The sequence below is a fragment of the Macrobrachium rosenbergii genome, chromosome 11, assembly GCF_040412425.1.
Source record: "Macrobrachium rosenbergii isolate ZJJX-2024 chromosome 11, ASM4041242v1, whole genome shotgun sequence".
NCBI lineage: Eukaryota > Metazoa > Arthropoda > Malacostraca > Decapoda > Palaemonidae > Macrobrachium > Macrobrachium rosenbergii.
Window position 1 is genome coordinate 16,995,711 of NC_089751.1, and position 27,394 is coordinate 17,023,104.

Consider the following 27,394-nt stretch of genomic DNA (forward strand, 5'->3'; position numbering starts at 1 on the left):
TTTTATAAGACACTGACTATATGCATGTTTCTGACATTAAACTTCAGTATGGAACGCTCGATGTTGCTGAGACATCCACATTTAGCTTTTGTACTGAATTTTTTTTTAACTTATACTTTTTTTTCTAAAATAGATCCTTGTTTCATCGCTTGCAGTTATTGTTGGAACTTCCACAGTTTCATATTTTCTTTCTAACTTCCAATGCCAGTTACCGATGCTCCCCACGCCTCCGTGCTCTGTACATCTTGGATCATGTGATCGACCCTTGGTTTTCTCCTCACGCCTAATTCTTATCATCCTCCGTCTGATTACCATTCTCCCTGGAACTTGTATTCATTTACTGTGCTTATAATGCCATTCTTGAATCTCTTTTTACTTCCCTTATTGATTTTTATTACTACTGGTTTTTCTGGTTTTAGTGCTTTTGTGAATTCCATCAGGATTTCAAAGCTTTGACAGTTACTGATAATAATTTCAGGGCCCCTCTTCTCTCCTGTGGAGAGCATTTTGTCATTAACAAACATTAAAGACTCACTTTCAATATTATTTTATCAAGTCATCACACACACACACACACACACACACACACATATATATATATATATATATATATATATATATATATATATATATATATATATATATATATATATATATGTATATATATATATATATATGTATGTGTGTGTGTGTGTGTGTGTGTGTGTATTATATTATACAACTCACCAAAATTCACACAGCACACATACACAAAATCTGTATATGTATATGTATATATATATATATATATATATATATATATATATATATATATATATATATATATATATATATATATATATGTGTGTGTGTGTGTGTGTGTGTGTGTGTGTGTGTACATATATATATACTGTATATATATATATATATATATATATATATATATATATATATATATATACATATATATAATTTAATCCAATCGGATGTAATATTTCATTTTCGTACGCTATCTCTTGTTTTCTGATTGATCTAAAACTCGTTACTTGTAAACAAGGCTGGGGTAACAGATAGTTTTGCCGTACAGCCTCTAGTGTCTGAGCCTCAGTATTGATCATGTGGTGAGTCAATACCGACGTAACGCGATTGCTGGTTGGCTGTTTCGGCAGAGGGAAAGCGGAATTGTCCAATCACCGGAGGCGAAACAAACCGCTCTCTGTACATGACTGAACGTCAAACACTTTCAGGTGGGACTGCCATATTTTGTGTCGGTAGTCGTCGAGTTCTTGTTTACAAAAGAGTATCTGGCCCCTTGTGACTGAAATAAATTAAATAACCCATCATGAGTGAGAATCCGGTTTACGCTCCCTTTTTCGGAGCCATAGGAGCCACGGCAGCCATGGTATTTAGCGGTAAGTAAGAGAAATGAACCTATTTATATGGATTTTTCTTATAGGCTAGGCTAGTCTGTACATTTGAGATTAGGCCACGGTAGACTGGATGAGGGACTGCGGTGGACTGGATGTTATGCAATATTAAACCGGATGTTAGGCTACTGTAAGCATGGCTAGACAAGCCATCCAAGATGTTTAATTATGCCAATGTGTTTAGTCCCAGGTGACATGGACATCCCCTCTGCCGTCTGACAAGTTTTCTTGTGGTTTTGTGCAGCATGGGCCGTACCCCATTTCTGGCCGTACCCTATTCCATTCAGTGGCCTTAGCCTAATATAAAACTCATTAGGGTTTACCATATTGGTAATATTACGATACTTTACTTTTTCCCCACGTAAAAGCACCATATAACCTAAACTATTATGGTGACGTCTGTTATGTTTTATCATTCTCTGACCACTTGTTTTGGTTTCCCTGATATATTTATAGGCCTGACAGTGTGGGGAACCCTAGGAGGAAATTTGGGTTTTTGGGTGGGGGAGAACAAAAAATAATTGATTTTTACAAACTAAGAACTTAAGGAATGGTTTAAAATTCATAAACGACGAGATTACCTTTTATAAAAATACATAGTCCCTTTAAGGGGGCCAGTATTGTTACTGCACCTCATGTGGTGCACTGTAGGCTGTAGGCTACTGAAGGGTGTTTGCTATATCCTTTTGGCCTTTAACTGCATCCACTTTTTAGCCTTTTACTTCATCATCATTCCTACCTCCAGTCTTCAGTCTTGATGTCCAACATTTCAAACTACAGTTTTAATTTTTAGTTTAATACTACTCTTAGGTCTCTGTACTTAATTTCCTTTCATTTTGGATCTTTTCATCGTGCTGCCCAACAAATCCAACCTCCTATTATGACTGTCTTAAGTGTTGATTGGCAGAAAGTGTCTCAGTGCTTGACTAGACTGCCTAAATTTGATTAATTATTCAGCCATAAAAAATACATGGTTCAAGCCTAGGCTGTACCCTAATCAGTTGGTATCAGTCATAAATCACATCTTAAAGAAGGCCAGTCACTGGGATGCATCTGAACTCAACCATCTCCTAGGTAAATTATTGCTGATGCCCACCTAACAGCCCACCCCACTCTCCAAACACCATCACCACCTCACATACAGCACTGTAAGTCATAAGTAAATGAAAACAATAACCTACAACCTAACCTTGCCTTCCCAGATCTGACCTTGGGTGCCTGGTGTCTTTATCTCCAGGGCCCCACATCTTGACCTGACTTGCATTTTCATAAATGATGAGTGAAAGACTGAAAATCATCCCAACGTAATCTTGCACACTAACTCTCAACTGGCAAGGGGCCACTTGTCTGTATTATAGCATTGCACACCTGTAGTCCTTACCTGAAGGCTGAGAGGTACGGATTAAAGATCCACATTAGTTACTTGTCCCAATCCAGTAACTTGCCTCAGTAAAGATCAAGTTAAAGTTGCTTTGTTTCAGTGGTCATTAAGAAGGTTCCCCAAATCCCCCACGTCAGACCCCAGACTATGACAGCAACTGAATGTAGTAGTTCCTCGTTGGACGAGTCGGTAGAGTCCTCGGCTAGCACTCTGCTAGGCCTGAGTTCAAGTCTCTGGCCAGCCAATGAAGAATTAGAGGAATTTATTTTTGGTGATAGAAATTCATTTCTCATTATAATGTGGTTCGGATTCCACGATAAGCTGTATGTCCCGTTGCTAGGTAACCAGTTGGTTCTTAGCCACGTAAAATAAGCCTAATCCTTTGGGCCAGCCCAGGGAGAACTGTTAATCAGCTCAGTGGTCTGGTTAAACTAAGGTATACTTAACTGAATGTAGTACAGAGGCAGAGATTTTTCATTACCCAAGAGGAGGTGTGAATTCCCGACATCCAAGTAGAATGCCCTAACATTATGTTTTGTGGAGGAGGGAGGGCTTTGATAAATTTTCACCCGGGACTGTAATTGCGTTCTGAGATTGAAAATAAGATTTTCTTGTTAGTTTTTTGTAAAAGAAAACTATTAATGTGGGTTTGTCTGTCCGTCTGCACTTTTTCTGTCTGCCCTCAGATCTTAAAAACTACTGAGGCTAGAGGGCTGGAAGTTGGTATGTTGATCATTGACCCTCCAGTCATCAATATACCAAATTGCAGCCCTCTAGCCTCTGTAGTTTTTATTTTATTTAACATTAAAGTTAGCCATAATCATGCATCTGGAAACTATATAGGACAGGCCACCATCTGTTCGTGGTTAAAGTTTCACAGGCCGCAGCTCATACAGCATTATACCGAGACCACCAAAAGATAGATCTTTTTTCATTGGCCTTGATTATACTGTACAGAAAACTCGATTGCGGCACAGAAACTTCGCTGCATTTTTTACTTGTTTAATGTGTTTTGAGTGTTTTATCTTCATTTTAGTAGCAAATAGTAGTTTTAGGAATACTGGACCACCACCTATACCCCACAGTGGGAAAGCAGGATTTTTGGGATGGGGAAAATACAAAACTAGTGAAATAAAAGCCTGTTTTATCAAGCATTGCGTGAACGTCGAAGCATAAAAAAAAACTTGGAAAACAGTCCATGTGGTAATATCATTTGTCGGAGAATTTCTTCGTAAGTTTGCAAAAGATTTTAGTATGATTTTTGCATTAAGCATGTCAAGGGGGTTAAGAACAAAGCAAGAAAAACTCCAATATCAGGAACTGGTACCATGTTATAGTAACAAAATATATAGTGAGGTTATCATTGTTAGGGTTACTTACAGGTGAATAAAGAATTATTTTTTGTCTTGATTTTGCATATAAGACTTATAAGGTAGTACGTTTGCCATAGGCAATTATTACATGTAAGGCAGCAATTGTTAAACTAAACATATCACGTGAACCTTGTGAGTCAGAAATTGTGTAAGAACTTATCAGAGGAAGTTGCGAAGTTTTTGTTGGCACAACATTCTAAAACAAAATATACCAAGTGGTGAATACTGGGAGAGTCAGAAATTGTGTAAGAACATACAATATCAGGAGAAGTTGTGAAGTTTTTATTGGTACAAAATTTTTAAACTAAATACTGGATTGGAAAAGTCAGAAATTGCATAAGAACTTATTAGGAGAAGTTGTGAAGCTTTTATTGGCAGAACTCTTGCCTAACACAAAGACGAAGATCAAACAAACCCTCATGTGTATCACCTATGGCTAAGAAGGAAGCTTCTAGAGATATGATCCCCCATTCCAGACCTTTAGGTTTTCTCAATGATGTCATCTGGACATTTGTTCCCCCTTGTCATTATTCCTGATTTGCTGAGTGACCAACCAATTGTAAATCACCCTTAGGCTTAGGATATCCCAAGGGCTCCTCATTGGTTGCAGGCTTAGTGATATCCATGTGTGTTGGCTCTTTTAGTATAGATAGCAAAGAAGATCCAACCATAGCTCACTTTTTTTATTAGCCCGTGTACTGAGGTACCACAAATCCATGGAATTGCTCTGCCTTCACAGGACCAGCTTGACAGCTAAGGTCAGGACAGATCAGTCCCTATTTTCTTCCTTGGGGAAAGGCTCTCATAGCTTTGGTGAACTATAGTGATCAACCTGCTTGCCACGTGGTTGTACGGGAAGCTCCTGGTATTCTGCTCTTCTGTTCCAGAGATCAGGCTTTCTTGGAAAATGTCTTCCTGAAACCCCTATGACATGTTGATAACTTGGCCTTCCTCCTGTCAATTTGATTGGCTGAGTGACCAAACAAGTGGCTGTTGCTCTTGGCTCAAGATAACCCTGTGGTTCCTTGTTTGTCCCATGGTAAGTGGTTCCCATTCTGCTAGCTTATCCAGTTTGGACACCCAGAGATTTCTTTTAGCCCGCTTGCCTCTTTTAGCCATGTTATCAGCAAGCCTCATCTACTGAGTATCGGGGACTAGACTGTCTTCTCTGACTGATGCCACAGATGGGCTCTCTATCCAGTTAGAGCAACTTGACAGCAGATCATGGGCTTACCCATCCGCCACCTTTGAGACAAGCTCCTCTTAGTCCTTATGGTGAAGCCTTTAGCTCTGCTTTGAGCCAAGTCTTCCTACTAAAGGGTATGGACCTCTCTGTCTTGGTAAAATTGTCCATGCTTTGAACAGTTTTATTACCCATCTTATTAGCTTCGGCCCCCCCTGAGTGGGAGGTGAATCTCTGAAGCCAAAGAGCCCTTGGGATTAAGATCTCACCCTCAAGACTTCCCAAAGTTTGTGTGATCTTCAGGCTTTTCTCTAAACAAAAAGCATCTCACCCAAGGTACTCGGCATAAGGCTAGGGGTTGAAAGTGGTGCACTGTGAGGATTGTTGCTGAATCTTTTCGGCCTCCAGCTGCACCCACTTCTACCCTTTCACTTTAACTCCATTCCAGCTTCCTTCCCTCCAGCTTGTTGTTCAACCACTCTGACTTCCTCTTTCACTGACTTAAACATCGAATACAGTATCTGAATGTTCCCCAGTGCTTGACTTTGTAAATTTTCATAAATTAGCCACTCATATAATAGAGCTTCAGCTCATAAGTTGTCTCCCCCTCTGCTATCCCTTTTCTGAACCCATTAGTATATGATGGACCCAGATATTTCCTTCCAACCTGAGCTACCATATCTTCAGGGCAGCACTTGGTTCTTGGAAGTTTTCCAAGAGTGAGAGTTTAAATACATCTCACTCTGGTTCAGGGCCCTGTCAGTCTTGCAGCACTTGGTTCTTTGAAGTTTTCCAAGAGTGAGAGTTTAAATACATCTCACTCTGGTTCAGGGCCCTGTCAGTCTTGCATTCCTATGCCAAATTGTGTGGAAGGTTACAAGAGTCACTGCTTTTCTTCTCATAGCTGTGACCAGGAGTATGGAAATTACAGGTGGAGATTTATATTGCCAGTCATTTAAAAGACCATCCTCCTTCATAAGGAGAGTCTTTTACACAAAAGGCAGTGGTTTGTACTACTGTATAAAGTACCAGTTTTTAAATTTATATTTGTAGGTATAAAAACAAGAGCCTTATATACTACTGTAAACACTTCACATTGTCCCTGATGCTGACAGTAAAAGTTCTTGGTGAACTTGTTACCAGGTTGTAGTGATAAATTCTACCTCATACTGCCGAGTACTCTGTGTAAAAGGCTGTAGTTTTAATATCTAGGAAAAATACAAATTACTTTTTTAAAATTTTTATTTTTTACATTATTTCATTATAGAGGTTGAAGCAGTTAGATTGGAGGTTATGTGGTATATATGTCAAAGAACAGACAAGATTTCTCATACTGGAAAGAACAAGAGAAGGGAATGTAGTGCAGAAACCTTTGAACTTTTTGCTTAAAATATATCTTGACAGTTTTCAAATAACATTCTTAGGTTGCTGTCTGTGATTGTTGGATTGTAACATTTTGTAACTGTGTTTTCATTTTTCAGCTCTGGGTGCTGCCTATGGCACAGCCAAGTCTGGCGTAGGTATTGCAGCTATGTCAGTGATGAGACCAGAGCTCATCATGAAATGCATCATTCCGGTTGTTATGGCAGGTATCATCGCTATTTATGGTCTTGTAGTGGCTGTACTAATTGCTGGGAAATTAGAAGCTGGTTCCAAAGGCTACAGTTTGTACAAGTAAGCTGAATTTTTTTATGGTACAATGTAATTTTATATAAGTAACTTACCCAGTGATTACATAGCTATTTGTTTCTTTTAACTGGCAGCTTAAAATTTTGAAATTGCGGGTCACGCCAGTATGTTTTGGTCATGGCGACGTGCCCTGCCCACTTTCGGGTGTAAGAATTTGTTTCTGCCGGCTGTGGTTGAAGGACTGTAGTTGGCAGCAGGTTGAATTTTGAAATTTATACTTTGCTGGTTGTTTGTTCTATCTTCGATTGGTGAAGTATTTATTTTCGTAGCCTTTTGGCACAATTTAGATAGTGTTAGGCGAGTTTTAATCATTGGTTTACGACTTTTTGCCTGTTTTTAGACTTGTCTTAGAATTTTCCAGGATGTCTGACACTAGTAGTTCTGGTATTAGGTATTGTAGCAAAGGCTGCAATACTAGACTGACTAAAAAATCTTACTACTCTCACACTGTTTGTATTCAGTATAGGGGACAAACATGTTCAGTCGATTTATCTTGTGAGGACTGTAGTGACTGGGATTTAAAGAAGTGGAAGGCTTTAGATTCACATCTTAAGAAACTAGCTAGAGATAGGAAGAGGAAAGCTATTGCTAGGGGATCTAGTAAAGCTTTAGCTGGTCAGGATTCATCCGCTAAGTCTGTTGCAATTGCACCTGTAATTTCTTCCGATCCCGTTCCATCTCCTCCACCTGTGCAACCCTCTCCTTTACCTGGCTCTCACGTTTCCTATCTTAACACCATCGTCAGTCTGGAGTAGAAAATCGACACTTGCTTTGAGTTAATTGTGCAACTGATTGCTAAATTAGAGTCATCGGTGAAAGTGTTAATGGATAAGAGTGAGTCAGAGCGGCCCGTGGCTCCCAGTGCAAGTGCAGTGGTAGTGGAGGAGGTAGCTGTTTGGCCCGCCGATTCTCCTAGGCCAAGGTCCCTGACATACTCCCCAGCACCTGGGAGGAGTCAAACTGGTAGCCTAAGGGAGGTTGGTGGGGTCTGCCCCCAAGCAGTCGCCCCCTCGGTTCAGTCTGTTGATGAATCCCAGACTGCAACCAAAAGCCGTTAGAAAGGCTTCAAGTGAGTGCTTACTGTATGTCCTCCAGCTCTAAAGATTTTAGTCTCAGGCCCTCATGGCGCTATGCAGACAAGTCATGCGTACTTTCACATTCCAGTGCATCCGACCTCGAGAAAATACCTCAGGTTTGTGTTTCAGGGCAAGATGTTCCAGTTTCAAGCTTTGTGCTTCAGTCTCTCGGCGGCTCCGCGAGTGTTCACCGGGGTATTGGCTCCCCTAGCAAAATGGCTTCATTTGATGGGGATAAAGATCTCCCTATATCTAGACAACTGGTTACTACATTCCCGCTTGAAAGCTCAATGTACGGAGGAAATTCGCACAACTCTTCTCTTGGGCCCAAGAATTGGGTCTTCTCATCAATCGGGACAAGTCTCTCCTGATGCCTTCTCAGGAGATTCCTTATTTAGGAATGACGATCAACTCTCATGATTTCCTGGTTTTTCCAGTCCCAAAGAGAATAGACAAGTGTCTCCAGACAGTGGAAAAATTTCTGGAACTAAACATTTGTTCAGCCAATCAATGGATGAGTCCTCTAGGCACCCTCTCGTCCATGGAACAATTTGTCACTCTGGGAAGACTTCACCTGACGCCTCTCCAATTCTTCCTCAGAGCCAGCTGGAACAGGAAAAAGTTTCTGGACTTGTTTGTGTTCCCGATATTGGTGGAAATGAAGGAGGACTTTCGTTGGTAGAATTCCAGGAAGAGGCTATCAGACGGGAAATCTCTTCAACCTCTGAACCCCAGCCTAGAGTTCTTTTCAGGTGCATCAAACCTAGGTTGGGGAGCTCTTTTGTGGTTAAAAGAAGTGTCAGGTACCTGGTTTCAGGAACAGCAAAACTGGCACATCAACATAAAAGAGCTACAGGCGATATTTCTGGACCTACAGCGCTTCACTTCAGAAGTTCGTTGGAAGACAGTAGCAGTGCACTCAGACAGCACGATGACACTGGCATACATTAAGAAACAAGGGGGAACCCACTCTTTCTCTGTACAAAGCGGCAAGGGGTCTTTTTCTTTCGTTACACCAGAACGACACTCAAGTGACAATGCATTTTATCCAGGGGAGACTCAACGTTCGGGCGGATGAATTGAGCCGTCAGAGACAGATCCTTCCCACAGAATGGACATTAGACCCATTAGTTTGTCTGGATCTGTGGAAACTCTTGGGGGAAACCCATGATAGATTTGTTTGCGTCCTCCAGGAATCACCGACTTCCTCTCTTCTGCTCACCAGCACCAGATCCTTTAGCATGGGCGACCGATGCAATGTTGCAGGACTGGTCAGGCAAAGATCTGTATGCCTTTCCCCCATTCAGTTTAGTGAGACAAGTCATCAACAAATTCCGGTCTCATCAAAACCTGTCCATGATTTTGATAGCCCCCTTCTGGCCAGCAAAGGAGTGGTTCCCAGGTCTGCTGGAACTTATTGCAGACTTCCAAGACTGCTGCCACAGAAACAACAACTTCTCAGGCAACCTCACTTCCAACGGTTCCACCAAAACCTGTCTTCTCTGGCCCTAACAGGATTCAAACTTAGGTGACTGCTCCGAAAGAAGGGTGTTTCAAGAGCGGCTGCAGACGCGATTGCGAAGTGCAGAAGACTGTCATCAGATAATGTCTACCAGGCTAAATGGTCCATCGTCAGGTCTTGGTGCAGACGAAATAACGTGTCCTCGTCTAATACCTCTGTAGCAGAAATAGCGGACTTTCTTCTGTTCCTAAGCTCCACTAAAGAACTTTCCACCTCTATCATTAAAGGCTACAGAGCAATGCTTATCTTGGTTTTCCACCATAAAGGAATGGACTTACCATCTAACCAGGATTTGTCCAACCTTATCAAGTCCTTTGATACTGCAAAGGTTAAGGAACAACCTGTGCTGTCCTGGAATCTAGACGTGGTACTTAAGTGGCTGGCCAGTTCACGTTTTGAGCCCATGCAATCTAACTCTTTAAGGGATCTTACCAGGAAAACTCTTTCTGGTTGCCTTGGCCATTGCCAAAAGATCCAGTGAAATCCATGCTTTGGACAGAAATATCGGATTTTCTCAGGGGAATGCAGTTTGCTCCTTTTCCCTAGACTTTTTAGCTAAGAACGAATCGCCATTGAATCCGTAGGCTCGTTCTTTTATGGTCAAGAGCTTGTCCAAAATAGTAGGCCCATCTGAAGAAGAAAGAACTTTCTGTCCAGTAAGGGCCCTTAAATTTTATTTTCACTGAACGAAGAACATTCATGCTACTTCAAGGAACCTTTGGTGTTCTGTGAAATATCCCTCTTGACCTTGTCTAAGAATGCCCTGGCATTCTTTCTCAGGAACTTGATTTCAGAAGCACGTTCCATGGTGAGTGAAGACACTCTCTCCTCTTGCAAGGTAAAAGCCCATGAGATAAGAGCAGTTGCTACGTCTTTGGCATTTAAGCGCAATTTATCCCTCACATCAATTGTGCAATCGACGTTTTGGAAGAACAAGTCAGTGTTTGTATCACATTACTTAAGGGATATCGAAACTACTTATGATCCGTGCAGTACCTTGGGTCCGTTTTATGCGGCTGGCATGGTGTTGGGGGAGGAAACGTAGAAAGTAATGTCCTTTCTTTAATCTCTTCACCTTGCTTAGGGTGTTGAGTTTTTTGGGGAGCCTGGGAGTACTATGTACCTGGAGTACCAGTCTTTTGGTTTTAATGGATGGGTATTGGTGTTTTTAATTTGGTTTCTTGGTGGTTATGGTGACTTTTTGCTCTGGCTATTTTGTGTGGTACTGCGCCCTGGGCAGGGGCATCTTGTTTTACTTTGCTAGCCCTCAGAAATTAGTCCATCGCTACAAAGCACCCACTGTAGTAGTAGGCCCCCAAGGTTTTACCGCCTCGCCTCTACTGGATAAGATGAGCGCCAACCAGAGGCAGTATCTACCTGGAGCAGCTCTCTTATCAGGTAAGGTTCAACAACATTGATTCAGTGTTAGCAAATTTCTATTCTCAGACTCATTACTATTAATAATGTTTTGGGTTAGATATGTCCAACCTTCCCACCTCCATTCAATGTGGGAATCAGCTATGTAATTACTGGGTAAGTTACTTATATAAAAATGACAGTTTCTTAATAAAATAAAGTTTTATATATACTTACCCAGTAATTACATGATCAGAACCCTCCCGCGTCCCCTCACTTGGACATAAGGGCATAACAAATTGATTGCTGTGTTGTACCTCTTCTTACACCCGAAAGTGGGCAGGGCACATCGCCATAACCAAAACAAACTAGCTTGACTCGCAATTTCAAAATTTTAAGCTCTTGATTGAAAGAAATTAATTGCTATGTAATTACTGGGTAAGTTACTTATATAAAAATGACATTTTCTTAATAAAATAAAGTTTTATACATACTTACCCAGTAATTACAAGATCGAAGCCCGCCCGCCTCCCCTCACTTGGACATAGGAGCATAAACAATAAACAAATTGAAGCTCTTTGCTGTGTTGTACCTTTTCTTACACCCGAAAGTGGGCGGGGCATATCGCCATAACCAAAACAAACTAGCATGACTCGCAATTTCAAAATTTTAAGCTGCTGGTTAAAAGAAACTAATAGCTATGTATTTACTGGGTAAGTATATATAAAACTGTATTTTGTTATAAAAATGTCATTTTTTATTTCTGAAGTTTATTGCTGTATTACCCATTTTAATTCTTAATGTTGGTATTGTGCTCTAAATACAGGAATGCTTATAGGTGATTTTAGGCTTATTTTAGGCTTTTGTAAGTTTTACAAATTGAAGTGAACATGTACAGAAAATATGTGATGATTCTGTATAACCAGTAGGTAACTAGTTTGGTTTCTGACAGTTTTGGTAAGGATTTCATGAAGCAAGCAGCTATAACAAGGCATATGCTTAGACACTGGAAATTGTACATATCCATATGATAATTAGACTCCTTGTGTGTGTGTGTTTATATTGTACAAGCCTGTTACTTTACTTGAGATTAACAACCAGAATAGGACAGTCAGCCAAGAGTTAGAGTTATGTTTCACGACAAACCCACCATCTGTAGTTGCCCACATTTGTGGCCCATGAATTTCCCTCTGACACATTAAGAGAATGAAAAACCAGAAACGCTGAGGCGTAATATGGGCAGGAAGTGCTAAAACAACCAGCTTCTTGGCCAGAAAGGCAGTAGCGCCATCTTGCTATGAAGGTAATTAGAGAGAAACTGGTACGTCAAAGCATTGTTGCCGATAAGCCAGGTCCGGCTACGCCCGCCTCCTTCACCCCCATTTGCTCTCTCCCGTTGCCACCAAATCCTTGTGCTACTTTAACCAGACTCCAGCAGGCATTAGAGAAATTCCCCTACATTAAAACTGCAGGTTTGTTAGTTATGAAAAATACAAATAGATTAAAAATTTGTCATTTTTGCTAAAAAAAAAATCACAGTAGCCTGCAACTGATGCCTCATGGTTCCCTGGTTGTAAAACAAACAGTGAATCACCTTTGCATGTGTTATCCCCATAGGGGGGTAATGCCGTCAATGTACCTCAGGCGGTGCACTGTAGGCATTACTTAAGGTTCTTTGCAGCATCTCTTCAGCAACCCCTTCCGTTCCTTTTGCTATACCTCCATTCACATTCTCTTTCTTCAATTTTACTTTCGACCCTCTCCAAACAATTGTTTCAACATTATTATCAGTGCTGAATGACCTTATAGGTCCCACATGGATGGTAATGATAGAATAAGGACCTGTAAGGTAAGAGGTTGCCGTATTAGGCTTTATTCTAGTTCCACTGATCCTTGTGACATTATGAAATGTCGAGGAAAAGAGTGCAGTGTGAATGACCATTGTCAAGTATGTGAATGTCAGTCAAATGAATGTATGGTAAAATTGGTGAAACATCATAAATGAAGAGAGGCTGATCATTTGAAAAAGGCAGCAAAAGAAGCAAGAGGTTAAGTCTGCTAAGGTTAATACTAAGGGAATGCATGATTTGTCTCCTTCTCCTTCTAGTAACCTTGATAGGACCCCATCTTCCCTTCGTTCTGTTACTCCTGCTAGACCTTCCCATTCGATTCAGGACATAAGGTTTGATAGAATTGAGTCAGATATTAAGGGTTTAAAGGGCTTGATAAATCAGTTAGCCAAAGTTTCGCATAATATTTTATCAGCGTTAACCTCCCTGGGGTCTTGGTCGGTTTCAGGTAATTCCCCCCACGTTGGAGGAAGGGCCAGTGCCCCCACTCCTGAATAATATGCGGAAATCAGCGATTTTCAACGCCGAAAACTGCCAATTTTCATTGCTAGACAAGCGCCGTAAAACTGGGTTGCTGTTAACCAGGGACTGCCAGTAGTCATGTCCTTGGCATATCCTGTCTTGCTCCCTTGCTGCCTGGAGCAACAGGGAACAAGGACATGTCAGGGAGCGTTGCGGATCTGCAGGTGTCGGACTTCGTTTGCCGAAGGAGCACTCCGGTAGAGTAAAGAGAAGCTGCCTAATGTCTTCACTGCTTTTAAACTTGACTGCATCAGGACGTCCTGTTAATAATGATTCTTCTTGTCTTTCTGATAATGGAGACTGTTCTGGATGTTTCCAGATTAAATGCCTTTGTAAGGCTGATGAAGTTCTCCATGGAGTCCGTGAGCTTGGTTCTAACATCCATTCAGAGAATGGACTGGATGGTATCGATGGATATGCAGGATGCATATTTTCACATTCCCATCAAGAGGGAATACAAAAAGTACAGTATCCGAGATTTGTTTGTGCAGGAGATATTTTGTCCTGAATCGATCGGTAGCTTTTCTGTCTGCAGTTTTAGGTCCAGTTGTGTTTTGTTGGGAAGCTTGGAGGTACTCACGGTTGAGTATAGGAAGTGTACCTTCATGTCTGTAGGTACTAGTTGCAGATCCATTGTTGGCTCTGCTGGGTTTTGGCACAGTAACCCTACCCTCTCTTCTGCTGAAGGGGGCATCCTCCAAAGAGACCTCAGGTATCTTCATGATGAAGTTTTTGTGCCTGAGTGGCAATCCTCTCAAGGCGGCAGTAATAGCCGGTGGATTGGTTTCACCAGGTAAGCAAACGCTTATTTGTACATATAAATTTATGTATTGTATTAAGTAGACTTTAAAGGGCCTGCAGATTTTCACTTTGCCTACCTCTATGTTAAATGTGTGAATCAGCTATACAATAAAGAGGTAAGGTTCATTTCAAAAATAAAAATACAGTACTTAGTTTACGATTTACCCCACATTCAATGTGGACAGAAGTAGACTGATCGGCTACAGGTGTTTGTACCTATTGTCCCCCTGGTGGGGGGTGGAGGGATAGAAGTTAAGTATATCTTAGTTTAACCAGACCACTGAGCTGATTAACAGCTGTCCTAGGGCTGGCCCGAAGGATTAGATTTATTTTACGTGGCTAAGAACCAACTGGTTACCTAGCAACAGGACCTACAGCTTATTGTGGGATCCGAACCACATTATGACGCGAAATGAATTTCTATCATAGGAAATAAATTCCTCTAATTCTTCATTAGCTGGGTAGGAGAGTCGAACGCTGGGCCAACAGCGTGCCAGACGACAGCTCTATCCACCCCTCCAACGAAGAACTAGAAAGAGATAATCATAGAAAACTGAATGTTGTCTTTTTTTATTTCAATTTGTCGAACTACCGCTGGCATGGAAGTAAAAGCTCTGTAATGGAGAGGCAAGTATTTTAAAAATAAATTTTAGATTAAGTATTTATATTTTATCGCTTTACAGTACTATCTTTTGTCTGTATCCATGTCATTTATGTCTGTAAGTGTTTTGCCTGTTTTGGCATGTGTATTACTGTATAATTTATATGTTTTTTACTTTGTTTAGTAGTATTAATTGCTGCTTGTAATCTAAATAGAGATGTTAAAGTATCACTGTGTGTTAGCTTACCTGTTAAGCTTTGCTGTATGTCTATGACTAGTTTTGACAGTGACCCTTATGAGTTGTGTGAAGCTTGCCGTTCCTAGGAGTGTAATCCTAGTCTTGCGTATTCCACGTGTTCCAAATTAACAGAAGTGCCCAAGGTTTTCAAAATTTAATGCACCTTCTGAATCTTTAGTGTCTACTCCTTGTTTGGTAATAGTTTGTTTTGGCCTGTGGGTGTAGAGATGCTTATTACAGTCTAATAGCTGTGCACCCTTTCTCCTGTGCTGTTTCTCTCCATGATAGACCTGTTGTGTTCCAGGTTCATTCAGAAGGAATATAATCACAGCCTTACCTTTATGACTAGCTGCTGTTTGTCTGTAAAGTGAGGTTCAGGGAGAACATGCACTATACTGTACACTCCAATGATGGAACAGTCAAGTGAAAGAATAAATTAAGTAAAATAAGATTTCATGTCCTCTCAGTCCACAGTATATCTGGTTGTGCTGATGGACATGGTAGAGGGAAGGTCTGTCCAGTAAGATACACGACCAGCTGAGCTTTGCAGGCCCTCATTTAATATTTATTATTGATTATTTGAAGACCTGGTTACAGGAACAGCATGTTCTATGAGGGGAAATCCAGGAAGTAATTTGCAAAGACAACCAGCAAGAGGAAGCAACCTGTGATAGTGAAAGATGGACTTTAGCATTGCATTATGGATGATAGTGGTTATTTGTTAACAGTCCAATAGCTGCTCATGGATATCTCAGCAGAAATGTGACAGTAAGTCACTGGGGCTGTTATGAAGAAAAATTCTTTTTATGCATTAACAGATTGGGATTGTAGGAGAAAAGGGAGGTCTTCAGTTACTGGTGGGTTCTGTAAGAGATTATCCAAAACATAACTCTGGGTCTCTTTTTGGTTAAGGAAAAGTCAGAAAAAGTTTTCCCTGATTTATTGTATTCATTAGGAAGAACCAGGTGAATAATCAGAGTGGTCATTAAATTCCAAAGCTTATAAATAAAAAGGCACAATTTTGAAATCTATTACATCAGTATAATGCCAAAATGAACATTTGGAGAGGAAAGGGATGAGTAAAGGTAGTAATGAAAAAATTATTAATTGTAAGTGGCAAATTTTTGTGGGATGTTTCAGTCACCACTTTTTGAGCTCTCACCATGGCTAACTGTCAAGGTAGATCAAACATATTTTGGGAGATACATTTAAAAGAGCTTAGCTTTGACTTGACATTAGATTCATCAAAGGCGGGTAATGGTTTTTTTCCTTAAATTCCAACCAAGAGAAAGTGTGGCTCAGGTACTGGACAGCACGTAGTATAGTCTCATATACTATTTGGATTTTGGTGTTTCGTTCTTTTAGTCTTTTGAAGCTAAATGACCTAAAGGCACTGTAGTTTTCTTTTTAATCATCAGTCTTAAGGAAATTGCCTTTCTGGATTATAGTTCTTACTCAACTACAGGAATATTTTTTTTTCAGTGGCTTTGTGCATTTTGGGGCTGGTCTTAGTGTAGGATTGTCAGGTCTTGCTGCTGGATTTGCAATTGGTATTGTTGGAGATGCTGGTGTAAGAGGGACTGCTCAACAACCACGACTCTTTGTAGGCATGATCCTCATTCTCATTTTTGCTGAGGTAAGTTAAAGGAAAATTTTTTCTTGCTACCATGCATGCAGCTTTGTGTGGAAGCTGAATTTGATCAGTTCTTAATTTGCTAGTTTTAAAAGTAAGAGTGCTCTAAAGTTTTTGATGGAGAATGTTTTACAAGCATTCCTGTGGGTGAGAAGCACCAGATAGCTACTACTTAACAATGAATATGATATTGAGAAGTGTTCTGTAATTGTCCAAGTTTAAAGATACAAATTATTACAGATATATCTTACTGTACATGCTTTTGTAATGAAAGGACTGGGTGAGTCCTTTTTCAAAGTGGTGATGTTCATTTTTGTGTTGTTGAAACTTGTGATAATACTGTAATACTAATAATGTTAATCTATAGGAATATTTATCTGCTATCAAACTGAGATTCTTACTTTCCACAGGTATTGGGATTGTATGGCTTAATTGTTGCCATTTACTTGTATACTAAGACAAGTAATTAAGTGGAAAGGAATATAAAAAATGTGAAGACTGTGCCAAATAAATGGCATTAATTAAGAATGGAAATTTACAAGTGGTTGGAAGCTAGCTGGAAAAGAAGAACAATCGTTGTCTCATTGATTCCTGGGTAATTTCTTCAGAACAAGGCAGTTTTTGTTGGTGTGGTGTTTGGTGTATCCATTATAGGTGCTCAGAAATAGGAAATGGAATCCAATCATATATTTTCTTATTTTTATGAGGGTTATATTTTTTGTGATTTCTCATAAGTTGTAGGAGCATGAAGATGCCTTTGTGATAGATGTATCACTCGGTGAAACATACCTGTGCAACAGTATTCTGGCTATATTGTAGATTGGAGTCCAGATCAGATTCTGACATTTTGTACAGATGTGGATCTATGGCATTAACATTAAAGGCTTTGCTCTGTAGAAACTAACCTCAGTTTCAGCATGAATTTGCTCTTTATTATCAGTCACTGGTTTGCAAATGACTAGGTAACTGAATCGGTTGAGAATTGGCTGAATGGTAACAAATTAACTAAGGAGAAATGGGTAAATTATTTTATTTTTGACAAGTGTGTTCAACAGTTTTAAATTTTTTGGGCCATTAGTTATTTTTCTAAAAGATGTGTTCAACTGTTAAAAAATTTCTTTCCTGCAAAGGCAGATCAACCTCTATTCATGTATATAGATACACAGCTTACATATTTTTCCTCTCTTAAAATATGATAGTCTTCAGATGTGAAGCTTCTTATGATTTCATGACTGGTTTGTTTCTTAACCCAATTGTGAATTAATTTAATGTTTATCATTGGATTTTGAAAAATACATTATTTGCTAAGGTTAAGTGTTATATAATGTATAATTTCAATCAAGAGTTAAGGTATGTTGCTAATTTGAGCTTGCTAAATACATATTTGCCCAGGTGAAATTTTACAGCAGGTTTATGGTGATGAAACTTTACAGATTATTTTATTTTAAAGATTTGAAGATTGATAATTGAAGTTTGCAAAGTACATTATTTGCCAAGAGGAAATTCTACATGTTTAAATGGGTGGTATTTATAGTGATATTTAATGTGAAAACAATCACAAGAACTTCAGATGACATGGTTGTGTGATAAAAAGGGATGGTCATTAGTGTGTAAGCTGCATTAAGAGGAAATTATCTTTACTGAGGAGTATAACCAGTGAGACCTTAGTAGCTGCCATGCAGGAAAACAAGGTATTATAACAGGACATAGCATAACTTAAAGTGATCAGCAAATACTGTACTAAGCAGTGTTTCCTGGTATCAGCTTCTGTTAGAGTGTTCAGACAAAATACTTATCTGTATAATTTTTATGAGAATGTTAATATGTATATTTATTTTGTAAACAAGGAGTCATGTATTTTTTGTAGATTATTAAGTTAATGTTTATTTGTGTATAGAAAATCTATTTAAATTAAGACTATTTTCATAAAGTTGATATTGTGTAAATTTACTGGTATCTGTGTACCATGTACCCCAAATTCCTTGTATGTCCAGGATGAAAGAGATTTACTGTAACATTTTTATCCTGTAATATGGTAACCAAGTCATTCGAGCCTTTGACTTTACACACATCAAGATATATTTCTTAGGTGGGACTTGGGTTTAAACATTTTTAACATTTCTTAATATAATAATCAAGTCTGGCAGAACTTCCATAAAAATGAACTGTAGTTGGGTGTAACTCCACAACAGCTTTTGCAGCCTCAGTGTTCCTGTAATCTTACCAGATAATCCAGTACTGTTTGTGGTTTTTTTTGACAGCACAGCTTAGCACATTTTTTCAGCCAGCATAGCTTCTTGATGTTTATTTCAATATGCTTGTGTAGAAATGCACTTGTACTCTATACTTCATTGAATTAAGACATACAGTTTTCTCTAGTTCCGTAATTGATTGTTGAGTATCTTTGGTATGATGCATTTGATATAAGGTCTAAAAAATGAATAAATTTTGTAGGCAAATTTGAAAAGTTAGTATGAAGTTTAAGGGAGTATATTCTGTGAGAAGTTATATATGAAAGATTGCAGGACACGAGTGAGTGTTTTATTTGTGTTTCTCCTGAGATTTGCAACTGTTTCTCTGTTTTAAATTTTGAAAAATTATGACATAAGGCCTTTCTTATTCATACAAACTCTAGTTGCAGGTGAAAACTAAGGGTTAAGAGAAATTGTCTCCGAACCTAAGATTGATTACTATAGTATGTTTTTGTACTCTATAAATTTTTCCATTTAAAGTTTATTCATTCTTCTTTAAGATTTTTGTAACTGGATTACAGATGAGGATATAGATGGATTTTGGGGTTAAATTTGCATATGGTATATATATCAAATTGTCAGTAGGTGAAGTGACTTGGCAGAAGGTGGTTGGCTTACATATCATAGGAACCATCTGTTAATCTTGCGATTTTGCCTGTGCACCAAGAATACATTGTGTATCTACATTGGTAGCATTTTCATTAACATTGAAGCACAATCTAGTGAATTACGAAGTTTAGATTGTAAAAAGTTTCCAATTAGGTACATTCCAATCTTTGAAGAAGGTGGTGTTAGGTAACTTTTTGGAAGACATAGAGTAGGTTTTATTTTTTCTCATAAGAAATAAGTACTAAATGGTGTGAAACTGTGAACCCTGTACTTCATTATTTCAAGTAGTACCATAGAACAAAACGTAAAATCTTGGAACATTTTGTGGCTTTATCAATGTGCACTAGACTGTAACAAAAGAAAACATCACTCTTTAATTTCAAATTAATGTTGGGGTCTTGTATGTAAACATTACTCATATTTATGTCAGTGTTACCTTGTGATCAAAATAAGTTAGTTGTCATCTTGCTCCCAACCATTGAAGGTTAGTATTGGTTATAAGTGTGTTCAATCAGACCATAAAGTTAAAAAGAATTAAAAGAAGTGTATGTATGTACAGTATATTAATAGAAGATTGGTGTAAAAGTTGTTCAAGTAAATTATATGGATGTCACATATCTTTTATTGCCCCCGAAAATAATCAGTGGTGCCGTATTTAGAATGTAACTGCATCTTAATCATTTGCTGCTGGTCACATCAGCACCTTGCCCCTCTTGTCCCCAGAATCCTAGCCCATGTTATTGTTGGGTCCCATCAGAAAGCAACCGCATTCATCTGACTTTCATAACTTTATGTATAGTTGATCTAAACTAAATCCACTGTCATGTCATTTCCAGCTGGTTTTTTTTCTTTCGTTTACCGTTTGTTTGTGTTATCAACCTTTATAAAGCAACCAGATTACTAATAGGAAAAGTGCAGATCTCATCCAACCTTGTTTTTTACTCCATAGGGGGATAGTGCTGTCAGTGCACCTCACACAGTACACTGTTGGTATTAGGTTCTTTGCAGCATTCCTTCGGCCCCTAGCTGTGACAACCTCCGTTCCTTTTACTGTACCTCATTCATATTCTTTTTCTTCCATCATACCTAACAATTGTTTCACAGTGCAACTGCGAGGTTTTCCTCCTCTTCCACCTTGAAAACATTTATACTCTCAATTTTCCTTTCAGCGCTGAATGACTTCAGAGGTCCCAGCTCTTGGCCTTTGGCCTAAGCATCATATTCCATTCCATTGTTTCATTTTCACACCGTCTTTGTCAGTAATATCTGGTCAAAGTGTTTGATAATAAAAACTGACTCTATATCTAAATGTCATTTCATGGATGCAAAATGAAACTATGTACCACCAAACTATTCTTGAGAATTACATGACAATTACGAAAATAAAACAAAAGTTACTAGACATTAAATAGTGAAGAATGTATGAGATGTGGTGGCACTAACTGACGAAGAACCAGTAAACAAGTCAACAACACAGTATTGGACTGCCATAAAAAAGCTGGAACGTCGAAAATGTACAAATTTATGACCAAGAAAAAAATATATATTCTCACTTAAAAATAATATTCAGTGGGCATGATTTAACTCCCAAACATTGAAATAGCTGGGCAAAATCGAGAAATAAAACCTGCAAAGTTTCCCTCCAAACTCTGGTTTAGCCACCACCTGATCTAGGTCAAGAGACCTTGTTGTCCGGGAGCTAGCAGAGATTTGTGCTACATCTCGTGTACAAGAGATTTGAAAGCTTAAATTATGTACAGTCAACATAAAATCCGGGAATGAGGAGTCGTTTTAGAATTGCTGCATTAGACATAGGGCCTAGTCAAAGTACCCCTCAAAATCGGTTTAAATTACATTTTGACGTGCATCAGTCAAACTAATGAAAAAGAGTTCATTTAGCCATGGTCATTAAGTTGCGACTCTCCTGCAAAGAGGTTTAAGACTGCCCCAAAAAGGGGGGGCGGGGACCAAATTACAATTAAATAACATGCTTACATCGATGAAACTTTGTAGAAATATCCCCTAGAACCTTCTGGTACAGAAATTGTAAGTCTTAAGTGTCCAAGCTGCTGCTAAGTACATTTAAGACGGGCTAGAAGAGATATCTATAATCTTACCTGCTCATCGAATCTGGCATTTTTCTGTGTACAACTCTGTTTCAAAACTGCTACAGTGGATCTGAAAATCATTAAACTGTAGTAGTCTATGCATAAAGCAGGTTTACAAAGCTACTCTACTCATTAAGAAAAGGTTGTCACGGATATTGCTATCCATGTTTTGTTTTTCAGCCTCTTGTAGAATAAAATCTGATTCTTTTTGTATGCTCTAAATATTTCTTGTAATAACTTTGTAATCCTTGTTTTGCTTACTGTATTGACTCAATAATCCTTGTTTTTTCTATTTTGTTTTACCGTTATCTTTGGAAGTTACCGGTTTCTTTATGCATACGGTTCTTCACTCTCCTTAGAGACGTATAGCGTAACTCTTTGTCCTCGGGTATTGCTGAGATTTCGTTTTATTCTTACTGTATATATATATATATATATATATATATATATATATATATATATATATATATATATATGTGTGTGTGTGTGTGTGTGTGTGTGTGTGTGTGTGTCTGTGTGTATATATTTTATCATGGATTGTAAAGCATGGGCCTACCTCATCATATACAGTTGCCATACTTAATTCATACGACTTATGCCCTATTTCATTCAACTTTTGCTTGGATATTATAATCATCCTCTTGCTTATTCTCTTGTATCTTGTCGAATCAGTTTTCGTATATAATTTGTAAATATTTTTGGTGTTGGTAAAGTAATAAATTTAAGTTCAGATTCCTTGATTCTTTCCATTTCTTATGTTGACGGTCTGTCCTTAGTGGTCTTTCATAATTGGGCAATGAAAAGAGTTGAAATGGCTAAATACCCTAGACAATAAAGGTCTATGCCACTGCTATGCCAAATCGTTACAAAGTTATGTCTTTTGATTCTAATCCCTTTTGAGATAAGGACAAGGATTCTTCATTAAATGGTATTATAAATAGTATGTTATGATGCACGAATATCATATCCTGCATATTTTTAAACCATACACAAGAGTTAATCAAAATTGTTTTTATAAGCGTTACCTATTGTATATCAATAACTCGGTTTCCAAATGCATTGTGGTTCTTCATGTAGGCTTTTAGTTTTATAAGCTGTTTGATATGATGATATATATGGTATCTACAGTATATAAAAGGCAGTTTATAATAATAGATATAATTTTTTGTCATAAAATTTTCTCGCTATAAAGTAATCGGCCTTTTGAGGATAGACAATTTTTTAAATTCTATATTCTATCTATTTTACGTAAGTGAAAACCATCATTATTTTTACTCCCTTGTCATACCCTGTGCTCCTCTCTGTATATTGAATTTTAGAGGCATTACAGTAAATTATTGATAAAATCTAAGTATTCTCGGCATTGGATCAATAATATAAACTAATGTTAAAATCTCGGTAGAATCACAAATAATTTAAGATAAACTGGTGAAAGAAGCTCTCAAGTGACCTCATAAATAAAAATAAAATAGCAAAGGAACTGAAGACGGTTTACTGGGCAAGCAAGAGGCCTTATTAGACTTAACTCAACTTAACCTAGCTTATCTTATCAGGGGATTTAGCATAAACCAACACAATATCATCTCTATGGAAAGTCATTTCACATTGGGAAGACGCCTCTGAGCGTGAATGCATTCAATTATGGATGATTTGTTCATGGTAAAATGTTGAAATATTTTGAACCTTTCGCATAATCTCCGTCGGTTGTCGCAGTCACCATGAAACCTGTGATGTCCAGTTGAAGCTAAAGCCGTATGAAAGTTATAGAGGACGAATTCCTCCGAATTTTAAGGGAAAAGTAAGAAATGCAAATGAGGGAAATACTGAGGCTTAACAAAACTTCATTAAATAAACCATTAGTGGCAAGTTCTATATGGCTTAAAGGTTTCACCTGCCCAACCGAACTTGTCTTAAGATGTTATAGCTCAAAGAAACCGTGATTGTTTACATTCCTTGGTTATTTGTCATATATGAGCCTAAATAATTATCTACATGTATAGAGACGGAGTTCATGATCGTCAGTCATGACGAGTTCGAGACCAGTTTTCATTATAAAGCTAATTTGCTTTCTTTTAAGAGAATATTTATTTAATTTTTAATATATCCTTAATGATCTATCATAAATGGGTTAAAACGGAATAAAATTAGATCATGTTTATATATATCACTGGTGAATCCATTAGGAAGTCAAATACAAGGTCCAAGGACCTTGGTGAGATCATACTGATACACCAATTCATTACATTTAATTATACTGAAATTCATTGGCAATGTCTTGATCATTCTTGATTATTATCTGTACTTACGTCAATCTGCACATGGAAAATTTGTTGTAGTCGGAGTAATTGTATGATTTCCCAGCCCAAATAAAACCCGAGGCCAGGCCGAGATAACTCTCGTTTACTGCCTGCTTTAGGAGAAAGAACCCGAGCCAACGCATGACTGACTCATTGTACAGCAGCAACAACAAAATAAACCATTTTTTAAAAACTCTTTAGCATACCTGGCACCTGGTGTCGTGTGTATGAGTGGGTTTAGAAGGGGCAAATGCCCTCATCTTAAACTATTTCATGATTTCGATTCGTTGGAATGCCATTTATTCTTTAGTGGTAATTCATTTTGAGTTAGTAATTTCATTTGGTTTAAGTAAAACTTTTTCATGTAAATGATTGCGGTGTAATTTGAATGAATGCTTAATATAACTGATCTGATGGTTATTGCATCGTGTCCCTACGCTGTGAAACAAATGACAATTGTATTCTAGGGTTTGAATGAAGACTGCCAATAGTGGCATGGTGACTGGCCGCTCAGAAACTCTTCCATTCTTGTAGGTTTGAAAGTAAGTTGTCACCCATCTCCTCTCCCTCGTCATATTAAAAGCTGTGCAGAAAATTGTCTAAGCTACCTTGATGATTGATATCAGCGGTATGATTTTCTTCTTTTTTAGGAAACAGAAACACCAATGGCCTTATATAAACGCATTGTCTTTGCTTTAGCAGTGATAGTGACGAGAAAACGTAGAGTGCGGTATTTCAAGTCAGTATAGGCATATTTTTAAAAGAGGTATCACAGTGTATTCATTTTTGCAATCATCTAGTGTAATGATGATAATGTTTTGGTTACGTCTTCCACGGAACTAACAGAACAATAAGATATAAAGACAATAAAACATTTACAATATGAAATTATTTATGCTATTATAAATATTAAATTAATTTTAATTAAGCATTTAATATATATTTTGAATAAGATGACACATTGTGTACATAATTTAGGATTCAATAAAACTTTACTTGATTAAACGACTCCAATAGAGAATGCAAGCACGTCTGTTATCGTCAACACGGAATTCTTTTAAGAATAAGTCGTGAATTCGAAACCGAGCTTTCGAAGAATGTCAGTGTTCAAGTCACTGACTGTTATTTTATTTTTATAGTAGCTTATTATTTATGTAAAACAGCTATAAAATGAGGGCAGTTCCTACCTGGGTGGATAAAGTTCACGACAGAGACAAAGTTGAACAATGGTATGTAGCGTAATGTAATTAATTCCTATTGAACGCTGAGGGTAAATTAACTTGACGTTTGCTGACACTTATCTTAGGCTAGGTTAGGGTTTTGTTATTGTAAATTTATGACCATTTAGCCTGAAGCTAATGAAATTGGTAAATTTTACAATAGCCTTGGGCTAAGCCTTATCAAGGTCCACGAGAGAATACGTAGTAAACTCCACATGGGTGAAGATTTTGGACAGCACCCTCTAATGGAAAGCACCAGCCCGCAGCGAAGCTGTTTTCAAGTTTTCTCATAAATTTACAGCTCTTGGCTTTCTCAGGGAGTTAAAGTAAACAAAGAGTTCATGTGTTTAGGCTACCCCTTAACTGTAGTAGCCATTTCAGAGAGAATATGGCCTAACCAGACCTACCCCAACCTATCTTATCATGGATGCTGTGCCCTTACCTGGGTGTGGGGGCTTCCCTCCCCCAGGAGCCCCCAAGTAAGCTGTAACCCCTCCATCTGCATACTTCCCATAAGCCTACTACAGTACATATTGATTTAAAGCAAATAGTCTCTTTTAGACTAGCCTAGGCTAGCTATTAAAATTTCATGTGTTCATTTTTTCATGCTCTTGCCTGACAATACTTCAAATCTCATTTCACTCCTAATTCATCCTAAAAACACCCTGAGAACATTCTACTTTCCCTGGCACTTCTGCCAGATTACTCTACCTTTAAGGGTTCTTCCTTTATGTAGTGGGCAAAAAAAAGGTGAGTTTACCACCTTACTTTCTGACTCCATGTCTTTTGAGCAGAATACCCAGTGTTTTTATGAGGTAGAAACAAGGATTCCCATGCTTTTAGCAGAGTTTGTAATTACACCCAGCCCTTTAGAGGCAAAACTTTAGTTTTATGTATTGATGGCAGGATCCTGACTGGCAGGCTTCCAGGGGTACAGTATACTTCCTTGGATTTTTCCCTGACCTTGTGGTGATTACTCAGCAAATGTGTAGCTTTCTTAGCTCATTTTGGACAAGCTTTTATTGGGCATATAGTACATAGTTGGGGATGTGTTGATGAAGAGACACAGTGGAGTCTGGGTCTCATCCCCTCCTTTTCACCTTTCCCAGCTGTTGGTAGCTCAAATCATGTTTGTATTGGTTTGGCAGATGCACAAGAACAACTACACAGCTGAGCACCTGACCAAGGTTGGGTATGACAGTGTGTTCTCTTCATCCCTCTGCATTATTATTTTGCTATTTTCCAACATTAGTTTCCTTTTCATTTGACAGAAAACACAGGATTCCCCTGAATTGCTCCTAGAGTAAGGTTCGACATGGTGAAGCAAATTGGTACAGGGGTCTGTTAGCCTCTTCATCCTTACTGGAGGTTACAGGTGTAAGCTCTCCCCTGCTCATGCACAAGACCTGGAATTTACATTTTTTGGTTGGTACTGTATATGACTGTGCCTTCTGTGCCTTCAGTGTTTCCCGTTAAGCATTACTCAAGTCAGTTTTGTGAGATGATCCATGCCGGTAATGAGTAGGCATAGGTGTCTTATAGAAAGTGAAAGTTATTGTTCTCTCAGGAACAGTACTAAATTATGAAGATAATTTGTACTTTTCCTAAATATGAAAAACTGAAGTCTTTTAGCAGTATTGTACATCAAGCAGCCCTGCATTGTCCCTGATACTGAAAGAACAAAAAGTGGGTAGGTGGTATCCTATCACTCACCTGTTACCAATTAATCACCTTCATACCAATGTTTAGTGAATATATCCAGTTCATTTATTTAACTGGCATGTAACTTTTATCTAATATTTCTGGCTCTACCAAAACCATTCCAGATGATTCCATCAAAAAAACTTATGGGAAATGTACAAAGTAGTGGTTTCCCTGCCAAAATTTATTCTTTCCTCAAAATGGCTAAGATAGTTAATTTGTAGTATGTCAAAGTTATGTTTACTTTCTGTGTCCCTTGAGTTGGTAAAAATTAGTTAACAATTTTCATTTAATAATCCTCAATGATTTTTAATTGTTTCTGAAAATCATGACATTTTACTACTGCGTACTCATATAATGCTTATCATCAGTAATAATGTAGACCTACATCAGATTTTCCCAAAACAGGGGTAGATTTGAAAACAGTTCTCAACTCTTGTGTCTTGTGAACTTTCTGTCTGAATTTCCATGTAGTCCATATCTTCACATAAACCTGTTCATCATAATTATTTGTGCATTTGAACATGTCTTCATTATGCTGCTTCCTTTTATACTACTGTACTGTGTTGATTAACT

The 27,394-nt window shown here is 38.3% G+C and overlaps 2 protein-coding genes across 4 annotated transcripts in view; both read left to right on the plus strand.

Moving 5' to 3' along the window:
* The first annotated feature begins 1,090 nt into the window (after positions 1-1,090).
* LOC136843206 (V-type proton ATPase 16 kDa proteolipid subunit c) lies at positions 1,091-20,105 on the plus strand. Its single transcript, XM_067111291.1, has 4 exons — positions 1,091-1,391; positions 6,825-7,017; positions 16,481-16,634; positions 17,042-20,105. The coding sequence occupies exons 1-4, from the start codon at positions 1,322-1,324 to the stop codon at positions 17,099-17,101; spliced, it is 477 nt and encodes a 158-aa protein (XP_066967392.1). The 5' UTR covers positions 1,091-1,321; the 3' UTR covers positions 17,102-20,105.
* A 1,846-nt stretch (positions 20,106-21,951) lies between these two features.
* The window catches only part of Oseg1 (intraflagellar transport protein Oseg1), a 117,041-nt gene continuing 111,598 nt past the window's right edge, over positions 21,952-27,394 (plus strand). Inside the window, exon 1 of one of the 3 annotated variants that reach the window (XM_067111290.1) lies at positions 21,952-21,988. Coding sequence is in view for 2 of the 3 variants with exons in the window: in XM_067111289.1 (XP_066967390.1) it covers positions 25,068-25,126 (59 nt within the window). In the remaining variant the exon portion in view is untranslated. Of the gene's footprint in view, positions 21,989-24,909; positions 25,127-27,394 lie in introns of those variants that run through there. The other 2 variants (XM_067111289.1, XM_067111288.1) reach the window with 2 other exon arrangements.